This window comes from Octopus bimaculoides, chromosome 2, assembly GCF_001194135.2.
Source record: "Octopus bimaculoides isolate UCB-OBI-ISO-001 chromosome 2, ASM119413v2, whole genome shotgun sequence".
In the NCBI taxonomy this organism is placed as follows: domain Eukaryota; kingdom Metazoa; phylum Mollusca; class Cephalopoda; order Octopoda; family Octopodidae; genus Octopus; species Octopus bimaculoides.
The window spans coordinates 133,039,289-133,050,689 of NC_068982.1; the positions used below are offsets into that span (position 1 = coordinate 133,039,289).

The window sequence follows — 11,401 nt, forward strand, 5'->3', positions numbered from 1 at the left end:
ATATATATAGATCACCAGCATTCTACCTCCCACACACAGCCCCTCGTTCCCGATCACCGTTTGTTATCTCCCCCTTTCTTAGCTCTCCTGAAATAAGAATTTCTAACTTCCGGTCAGCCATTGTTATGATCGGCCATTATTATGATTGACCGTTGACTGAACACTATTCCATTTTTTTTCTCCGTGTTTTTCTCCTTGTCTCCGTATTCTTTCTGTTGAAGAGCGTAGCTCGAAACGTCAAAGACTTTCCGTATTCCCGAGCGTCATACTAATATATACTTTTGTTATTTACACCACCTGTCCTCGTCTGTTGTTATTATTTGTATATTCTCCCATATATATATATATATATATAATAATATTAGGGACAAAATCCAAAATTACTTGGTTATTTTCCCTAAAACTATATATTTTATATATATATATAGCCAAGGGAGAAGTAGAAAAGAAGTTTGGCAATGTTCAGCAATGTGAGGACCAAAGAACTAAAGTATTTCAGATTGCAAGACAGTGTGTGAGAGAGAATTGTGACGTCACAGCAGAGAAATGTGTCTGCATGGATGATTGCTCACTTGCATTTAGTGAGGCTGCAAAGAAAGAGGCTTGGAGATGCCATTATGAAAGACTACTGAATGCGGAGAATGAGTGGAAGGAGGAGAGCCTGTCAAATGTTGACTCAGATGAGGGATCAGCTACCTGAACCAATAGTACCCTGGTAGATAAAGTAATTAAGGATATGAAGTCACGGAAAGCTCCTGGTCTATCAGGAATCACTGCTGAGATGCTTAAAATATCTGGTGGTGTGGATTATAGTCTAGTCACCCATATTGTAAATCAGGTAGTTCATGAAAGAGTCATACACAGTGACTGGTATAGCAGCACCATAGTCAACTGCTACAAAAGTAAAGGTGATGCTTTAGATAGAAATAAATACAGGGGTATCAAATTGTTAGATCAAGTGATGAAGGTCACAGAGAGGGTCATAGCCCAACTAATTTGGGAGAGAGTTAGCCTAGATGAGATGCAGTTTGGTTTTGTGCCAAGTAGAAGTACCACTGATGCTGTATTTCTGGTAAGGCAACTGCAGGAGAAATACCTAGCCAAAGATAAACTTCTGTATTTGGCTTTAGTTGACTTGGAGAAAGCCTTTGACAGGGTCCCCCGATCCCTTATCTGGTGGGCAATGCAGAAACTAGGGATAGACGAGTGGTTAGTAAGAGCTGTACAGGTCCTGTACAGGCATGCTGTCAGTAAGGTTAGGGTTGGCAATGAGTATAGTGAAGAATTCCGAATAGAAGTAGGGGTTCACCAAGGATCAGTCATCAGCCCTCTCTTATTCATCACAGTCCTCCAGGCAACAACAGAGGAATTCAAGACAGGATGTCCCTGGGAGCTCCTCTATGCTACTAACCTTGCTCTCATAGCTAAATTACTCCAAGAACTAGAGAAGAAATTTCAATTGTGGAAGCACGGTCTAGAATCAAAGGTCTTTAGAGTCAATCTAGCAAAAACCAAAGTTCTAGTAATTAGGAAGGCAGACAAATCACAAATCCCTTCAGGTAGATGGCCCTGCACAATCTGTAGAAAAGGTGTACATAGAAACTCCATAAGATGTACCCAGTGTAAGTTATGGACACAAAAGAGGTGCAGCAATATCAAAGGAAGGTTAACTGGGATGATAATTTTTGTGTGTAGCAGATAAACAGGGCAATATACACCAAAGACGCTCAGAAAACAGATTCCATTACATGCCAGGGGAAGAAACTAGAAGTAGTTGATAGCTTCTGCTACCTAGGTGACTGAGTCTGTAGTGTGGGTAGATGCTCTGAGAGCGTTGCCACTAGAATAAGAGTAGCGTGGGCAATGTTCAGAAAGTTCCTACCTCTGCTGGTGACAAAGGGCCTCTCACTCAGAGTGAAAAGTAGACTGTATGATGCATGTGTACAAACAGCCATGCTACAAGGCAGTGAAACATGGGCCATGACTGTTGAGGACATACGTAGGCTTGAAAGAAATGAAGCTAGTAGGATCTGCTGGATGTGTAATGTCAGTGTGCATACACGACAGAGTGTAAGCATCCTGAGAGAAATGTTGGACATAAGAAGCATCAAATGTGGTGTGCAAGAGAGACAACTGTACTGGTATGGTCATGTACTGTGTATGGATGAAGAGAACTGTGTGAAAAAGTGTCACACCCTAATAGTGGAAGGAACCCATGGAAGTGGGAGACCCAGGAAGACATGGGATGAGGTGGTGAAGCATAACCTTCAAACATTGGGCCGCACAGAGGCAATAACAAGAGACCAAGACCTTTGGAAATATGTGCTGTGATTGAGAAGACCCAGCAAGTAAAGTGAGATCACAGCTGTAGCCTATACCAATGTCACATAACCAGCCCATTTAAAATTACCCTTGAATCATTGGGAGATACACTGAGCTTGAGAAGACCTATTGAGTCAAGCAAAATCAAAAACCAAAATCAAAAGCCAATCAAGATCGAAATCAAAATGGAAATTGTAGTTGTGGCCAAGGCCAGTGCCGTCTGACTGGCACCAGCACTGATGGCATGTAATAAGCACCATTCAAGCATGTGTCAATACTAGTGCTGCCTTACTGGCTCCCCATGCCGGTGGCACATAAAAAGCACCATCCTAATGTGATCAATGCCAGTCCCCCACTGACTGGCTCCTGTGCCAGTGGCACATAAAAAGCACCATCCAAATGTGGTCAATGCCAGTGCCGCCTGACTGGCTCCTGTCCCAGTGGCATGTAAAAAGCACCCTCTACACTCTCAGAGTGGTTGGTGTTAGGAAGGGCATCCAGCTGTAGAAACCTCGCCATATCAGATTGGAGCCTGGCACAGCCTACTGGCTTGCCATTCCTTAGTCAAACCATCCAACACATGCCAGCATAGAAAACAGACATTAACCGATGATGATGATGATGGTTAAAAAATGAAACTTTATTCACGAAAATGACATGAAATTTGAGTATCAACTATGTATCTGAGTAACACTAAATTGTCTATGTATCTACAATATTAACATAAACAATAAGTCTTTTTTTTTTTATTTTGGCATGTGTTGCACAGAACACTTTCAGGCAATATTTAATAACAATATTCCCTTCTTGATGCCAACTTTTAATCAATTCTTTCAACATACAGGGATACAGGATACCTATTTTTACAATTAGAATAAACATCATATGGAAGAAGGTATGTCATGGTGCATCCAGCCATGACCAATCAGGTTAATGCATGCTCAGAAGGTTATGCTACTGGTCGGGTACTGGTGGTCTGCTGGGAATGAAGGCAAGGAGTTGGTGTTATAGGGAAATAGTAATAACGGTACACTCCTCCCACGTAACAAGTGGTATGACATAGTCACAATAAATAGGAGAGTAAAGAGACAGTAAGGAGAGTACATAGGTGGTGGTCGAGAGACAGTCGTGTCTTTACTTGTGTTACTAAGTATACTGTATACTGAAGTGGGCGTTATTATAATCTGACATCTTAAGGATTATAACAGTGGTGACGAGGATTTAAGCAACTCAAAAGGAATTAATAAACTCAATGAGGATAAAAGCAATTTACATGGAGTTAATAGAAACTCAAAGAGGAATTAATAAACTCATAAAAGTTTGTTGCATGAATTTTACGAAAAATAATTGTAAATTATGGAAAATTTGTTGGTCAGTTTGCTCAAGTTGCAAAAATAAGAACTGAAGGAACAACAACAACAACAGCAGATACAACTGCAAGGGCAACAACAGAAGCGACAACAACAACAAATGACATTACAGTAACAAATGCGGCAATTACTGAAGTTGTTAAGAAAGTTAGAAAAAGTGTTCTCAACAGACTATGTCACAAACTCCATAACAGAGTTCAAATACGAACCTGACAAAAGAGTTACCCTCAAAGCATACTACAGAAGATATGAGCAAGTCTTTGATAAAGACTGAAAAGATTGGGACAACAAGCTGAAAACATGCTTAATCTTGAGAAAACTGGGAACAGTAGAACATGAATGATACAGTAATTATGTACTCCCAAGAAAACCTTTGAACATAAACTTTAATGACACAATAGATATATTGTATAAAATTTTCAGTGAAAAAAAGCTAATAGTTCAACACATGTTAGAAGTGTCTGAATATAGAGAAAAACAATGGCAAGGACTACATCACTTATGCTGGTAGAGTAAACAGGAAATACAAGAAGTTTAAGCTGGATTAATTATCACCACACATGTTCAAATGCCTGATTTTTACACAGGGATTTACTGCTAAAAAGGATACAGAAGTTAGAACTAGAATTCTCACAAAGCTAGAACAAAACTAGGATGTAATTCTATAGCAGGTGACAAGAATATGAAAGGATAGTCAAATTAAGATATGACACAGAGGAAAATGAATATAAAGATTGTTTCCAAGTAATGCAAGTGCAAAATAGTCAGAATAAAGGTAAAGTGTTTTCTAAAAAAAATATGACAAAAATCAGGAACTAAACCCATGTTTTGCATGTGGAGGTCTGCACCTGAGAAAAAATTGTCCATTTAAGAAAGTGGAGTGTTTTCAATTTGGTAATATCAGACAAATAAAGACACATGGTAGAACGAAGATGATCAAATGTCAGAAAAAAGGTAGGAGATTAAATCGTATGTCATTGGAAGAAATTGGAAATATAACGATGAGAAAATTCATAAAGGTGAAAACCAGAAATACAATTGTTAAAATGTAGTTGGACATGGATAGTGACATTACTATTATAAACGAAAAACATGGAAATATGTAAATAAGCCAAATTTAATAAAATCTAAAAAGGTAGCACATGGTGTTACAGGAAAAAGATTATATTTGGGGGAATTTGAATGTAAAGTAACCTTTCAAAACCAAACAAAAAAGGCAAAAATTTGTGTTGAAAGATTCACTTAATTTATTCACCATAGAATGGGTGGAACTATTTAAATTGTGGGACATTCCTGTAAGTGTTCTGTCTGTAAATTTAGTCAGTTCAGTCAAAAGATCGAATGAGGCTGAAAGACAGAAACAAAAAATTAAAATATTATTTCCCAATGTTTTTTTGGAAGAATTGGGTTGTTGTACAAAAAACAAAATCTAAGATCGCTGTAAAGCAAAGTACAACACCGGTATTTAGGCCAAAAAGGAATGTACCATTCACAGCAATAGACTAGATTAACAAAGAACTCAAATGACTGGAAAGCAATGGTAGTATTGAAAAGATGAACCACACAGACTAGGCAGCATTGACAGTTTATGTGACAAAAGAAGAATAACAAACTAAGTGTTTGTGCAGATCTTTCAACAGGGTTGAATGATTGTCTAGTTGCACATAACTACCCATTGCCCAGTCCGAAGGAAGTGTTTGGAAAGTTGGAAAGTTGAATGGAGGGGAGTTCTCTACATTGGACCTACTGGAGGTGTATCTACAAATACAAGAAGGGAAGTTTGGCCAAAAGTAGATGTTCTGTGGTCAAAACTACACATTGATTTTGTTGGTCCTCTAAACGATTCATACTACTTAGTGGTAGTTGATAGTTTTACCAAAATGGCCTGAAATTTATAAGTGTAAAAAACCAACCTCCTCAACCGTAATAAATCTTTTATACGAATTGTTTGCAAGATTTGGCATCCGGACAAGATAATGTCTGACAATGGAAAGCAATTTGTGTCTAGTGAATTGAAAAAAATTTGTGAATTATTCACAGTAGAACATATAACTACAGCATTATACTATCCTAAATCTAATGGACAAGCAGAATGCTTTGTTGATACCTTCAAAAGAGCCCTGAGAAAATCAAATAAGGAAGTCACGGATGAAGTAGCTCTAGAACAATTTTTAAGAGTGTACCGTGTGAAGCTAAATTTGAAAACACCAGCAGGTAGCTCACCAGCAGAGCTGATGTTTGCAAGGAAAGTAAAATCAGTTTTTGATAAATTGCTACCTGGCAAGAAAAGAAAAAGTGCCAGGGAAGATATAGTAAGATTTTCTATAGTTGGTGATAAGGTGTATATGAGGACACACAAAAATGGAAAGCAGAACTGGGAAGTGGGCAAAATTACCAAATACATGTTTTTATTATAAAGTGACACAAGAACAATATACATACCTACATACACACACACACACACACACACACACACACACACACATACACACACACACACACAGGTAGACAGTGAGGTTAATAGCCTCTGGCTAACTTCACAAAGCATTGCCTCCTCATTTACAATGATGTATTGGGTAAAAAGTAGAAAAGGCATACAAAAGAAACACAGGAACCAACTGAAAAAGAGATTCATAGAAAGCGAACCAAAAAAGTCGGAAGAACCAATGGAATGATTGCACAATATATTCCAAGTATCAATGCCACTACAGGTGATCGAACCCAGGCATACAAGTGAGAGGAAAAGAAAACATACAGAATTCTTGAAAATAGATACCAAGCAAAAAAAATTAAATTGTATGGAAAAAAAACTCAAAAAAGGGAGGTGGGGTGAATAAAAATAATTATTACTAAATAAAATAATACTCCCACATAAAAACTTAAAAGGGGAGATATTGTAGGTAATAATGATACACTCTTCCATGTGACAAGTGGTATGACATGGTCACTATAAATAGGAAAGTACAAGACAGTAGAGAGCATGTAGCAGGCAGTTGAGAAATAGTCATGTCTTTACTGGTGTTACTAAGTATACTGTATACTGAAGTGGGCATTATTGAAATCCAACATTTTAAAGATTATAACAGTGGTGATGAGGGTTATAACAGTTGGCTCTAGACTTGTGAAGCTTACATCTTCTTCGTGCTTCTGTGATCTTATTCTGTTCATAGAAGTGGCACCTCTGTTGGTGCAGCTACACCAGGCAAAGCAGTCCTGTGCCTGCATTTCCTGGGTGTCAGCATTGATCTGAGTGCACTTCAGTGAGGTTTTGAGTGTATCTTTGAAGTGCTTTTTCTGCCCACCTTGTGTGTGCTTCCCTTCTGCCAATTCACTCTCCAGATCTGTGAATATCGACAATGAAGCTGACACATACTTCACAAAGGGAAGCTCAGCATGCAGGTGGCTATGAAAATCAGTATGGCAGAGGAGAGGCATTAAGCTGGCCACCAAGTTGAAGATGTACAAAGAAGTTGTACTGCCTACACTACTGTATGCCTGTGAGACTTGGACAGTTTACAAACACCATGCCAAATGGCTAAACTGCTTCTGCATGAAGTGTCTGAGAAAGCCAATGAAAATCACCTGACACAGTCCCAGACACATACGTCTTCTTTTGAGTTGATCAGCCAAACATTTCTGCTCTGCTGAGGAGAGCACAGGTTAGGTGGGCAGGTCACCTTGTTTGAATGCCTGACACATGGCTACCCCAAAAACTGTTTTACAGTCAACTGGCAGTAGGCAACTGGAACACATGTGAATAAGCTAGAAAACACACTGAAAATACAGAATACAAACACTGGAATACACAAGGATGATTGGAATACACATGGATAACACTTTATAATGATCTTACTTGGTATAATGATTTCTTTTCATAATCTAGCTTCTTCTCCAAATTAACATTTCCAGAATCGTCTATTTTAAAATAACTGTTATCAGCTTTACTTTCCAGTTCATAATTAATTTTAGCATTAACACCAAAATCTTTGTCTGTTATGATGACTGTATATATTTTAGTGCCAGGACATGTTGACTGCAAAGAAGAAAGAAAAATTAAACAAATATTAGAAAAATATTTTTGAAAATTGTCATTGTTTTTATATCATTGGCAAGGGATTTGATTTGGCATTGTGTATCAATGCAGAATTTGTATATTGGTACAGCTGTTTATATTTATCATGTGCCTGGTGTACCCGTCTGATAAGGGTACACCAGGCACATGCATCACAATGATCTTATACCAAGATAAACAGCACATGAGCTTGAAGGTGGAGCCCAGTTAGAATTTTCTACAGGTTGAGTAGCCCATCCTGCTCAAAAGGTTCCTGAATAAGATTTGTTTAAGGATGATGAACAAAATACCCATTTCCAGAGGTGAATTGTTCAAATGCCAAATAATTTCTCTCAACACATGATTATGATGCTTCCCCACTACTTCTGCTTGTGGTCAGAGATGCACATATCATCAGCCACTAAGAGATGTGCTCAAGTGGTTAAGGTCAAGCAACTGACAAGCAAATTTGTGGTATGGAGCAGAATATTTGCTGTAGCCCATCTTTTATATCAAGACAAAACAATGTACATCACACTTCCAATCAGTTAAAATCAGAAGCCATGAGGGCCACTGCCTGGTACCGCATCAGGGCATTACTATTATTATTATGATTATTATTAATTTATCATCATCAATAATATTAATGCGCTAACTTTTTGTTTTTGTACGTACCTGTGGTGTGTGTCACATTTCAAAGAAGTGGCAAAGCAAGAGAGAGGAGGACAGAGAGGAAGCAAGAGAAAGAGAGAGAGAGTGAGAGTGAAAGAGAAAGTGGGCGGTGACGCCATTCATTGCAAGAGAAGTAGATACATAGATACATATACACATTGTTAAATCAAAAGCAGGAGAGAAGAGGGACAGCAGATACTTACACACAGCAAATATTGGACACCAATTTCACATCTGAAGGCAACTAAACTCCAGTCAGTGGCAGAGAGAGAGAGAGAGAGAGAGAGAGAGAGAGAGAGAGAGAGATAAAAACTTAATTGTGGACTATCTGACACTTACTGTCTGTCTCTCTCCCTCTCTCTCTAGGTATGTTTGTGTATGTGTATGCATGTATGTGTGGCCCGCTGGATCTCTCTCGGCATACCAGTAAACCACAAATTCGCACCAGCCAGCATCACCACTACCTCCAACCCCATCATATATATATGTATGTGCTTGTGTCTGTGTTTGTCCCACCACCACCGTTGCTTCACACTGATGTTGGTGTGTTTGCGTCTCTGTAATTTAGCTGTTCAGCAGAAGAGGCTGATAGAATAAGCATCAGGCTTAGAGGGAATAAGTCCAAGGGTCAATTTCTTCGACTAAAGGGCGGTGCTCTAGCATGGCCACCGTCAAATGACTGAAACAAGTAAATGAATAAAAGAATACCAGAAAAACGTTCCATACCACTAAACCAAGAAGGTTCTTTGAATATGTACAATGTATTCTAAGGTTAAATAGTAATTCCGTTAATGTTTGTGTTACAGATATTTTGTTTGGATTATATAGTCATTGGTATTACATTACTTTCTATATTCTGTAACTTTCACAATATACTTTTCTAGGCCTGAAATTTTTGTGGGGAGGGAACCAGTTGATTAGATTGACTCCAGTACACAACTGGTACTTAATTTATCGAGCCTCAAAAGATGAAAGGCAAAGTCAACTTCGGCAGAATTTGAACTCAGAACGTAAAGACAGACAGTCATAATATACAAACATTTCTCATTGCACCAGTACACTATTTACAGATGCTTACATTTTTAATGTTTTCCATGAATTTTTCACGGGTCCAGCTAGTTATTATTATTATCATTATAATAAGGTAGTGAGCTAACAGAATTGTTAGCGCACTGGACGAAATGCTTAGTGGTATTTCACCCGTCACTACATTCTGAGTTCAAATTCTGCTGAGGTTGACATAACCTTTATTCCTTTCGGTGTCGGTAAAGTAATTTACCAGTTGAGTACTGGGGTCAATGTAATAGACTATCCCCCTTCCCCAAACTTCAGGCCTTGTGCCTATAATAGAAAGGATTATTATTATCATTATTATGATTGTTATTATGAAATATTATTATCATTATTATATGAAACCTCACAGTTTATTTTGCTGGATATGATGGAAAATATCAGCTGTTCACACCCTGCAGATTAAGGTGACACTTGTTGACTGGTCATGCTTCAAGAAACCTGCAAAGAATTCTTGCAGTTCTAAGCAATGCTGATTTTTGTAGGTGTTCTACCTTCACACTTGCACCCATCTTTTTTAGCCATGTTGGTAGTTGAGTGCTGATACTTCTAAGTGCACCAATTACTGTTGGTATCACATCTGCTCTCCTCATTGACCACAACCTTCATATTTCCCACTTAAAATCATCATAGTTTAATTTTCCTTCTTCTTTCACATGATCCTATTGTCACTGGAGAATACCATGTCGATGATCATACATGTTCTTTCTTTTTTATTCATCACAACAATGTCCGGTTTTCGACATCTGGTTGGGTGGTCACACTGGATCATTGTATCCCACATTGTTTTGCGATTCTCATCCTAGGTGACTCCTTCTGGAGTTTGCTCATACCATGACTTTGCTCTTTGTAGGCCATGATTTTCACAGAGTTCCTAATGGATCATTCTTGCCACATTGTCATGACTATTATCATTATTATTATTAAGGTGACAAGTTGGTACATTTGTTAGCATGCCAGGCTAAATGCTTAGTGGTATTTCGCCTGCCGCTATATAATGAGTTCAAATTTGGCCCTGTTATCAACTTTTTTTCAACAATCTGAGTACGCCATGAGGTTTCTAGACATTAGTTCTACTCACATGTCGAGTTTCATCAAAATTAATAAAACGATGTAGGTGGAGTTAGCTAACAACTCCACAAACAAACCCACAGACAGAATTTCACACATATGTAGTAGATAAACAGCAGTTTGCAATATTTCACCAAAAAGGAGAATTATAATTGTCACTAAATTTTACTAAGGTATGAGAAAACATTGCTAGAAATAAGAGCTAAGATGCTCTAATGCTGTAGTCAACACACATAAATGAAAACATGTATGCTAACAGAAGTCTTAATCATCCAAAAAGTGCTGACCAAGAATTTCCTATACTGACATCAGTTTCACAATTTCCATTTGCCTCCTTAATAGGGACTGGCTTGAACATTCGGCTCCTTTTGGCTAGCTTCCAGATTAGCATAAATGTATGTTTGCCTATTGAAGAGGCAAGTGGAGATTGCCAAAACTGATGTCAGTATAGGTAATACCTGATAGGCACTTTTCAGATAATTAAGGTCCCTGTTAGCATATATGTTTTCATTTATGTGCATTGACTACAGCATTAGAGCATTTTAGCTCTCATTTCTAGCAATGTAGGTGTTTTCTTACATCCAAGTCATATTTAGGTGTCCATGTATATCGTTGGTGATTTTCGTCCTCCAGCTTCCTTTCTATTAGACTTTCCTCTGTTTCTGAAGAAGAGCATTGCTCAAAATATTAAACCACCTTTCTTTCCTTCCCTGAGCGTCTGCTAATACTTTACATGAACCACATCCTCGTATAGTTGTTTTTCTTGTTGTTGTTCTTTTTTAAGATTTACTATATATATATATATATATATATATATATATATATACACACACACACACACATA

General features: G+C 38.0%; 1 protein-coding gene across 1 annotated transcript in view; it reads right to left on the minus strand.

Annotated features, from left to right (window-relative positions):
- The window catches only part of LOC106877918 (protein dachsous), a 62,077-nt gene that overhangs the window by 45,185 nt on the left and 5,491 nt on the right, over nucleotides 1-11,401 (minus strand). Inside the window, exons 5-6 of the mRNA XM_052965883.1 lie at nucleotides 11,137-11,219; nucleotides 7,546-7,725 (exon numbers count right to left, since the gene is read on the minus strand). Of these exons, the coding sequence (XP_052821843.1) occupies nucleotides 7,546-7,725; nucleotides 11,137-11,219 (263 nt within the window). The remainder of the gene's footprint in view (nucleotides 1-7,545; nucleotides 7,726-11,136; nucleotides 11,220-11,401) is intronic.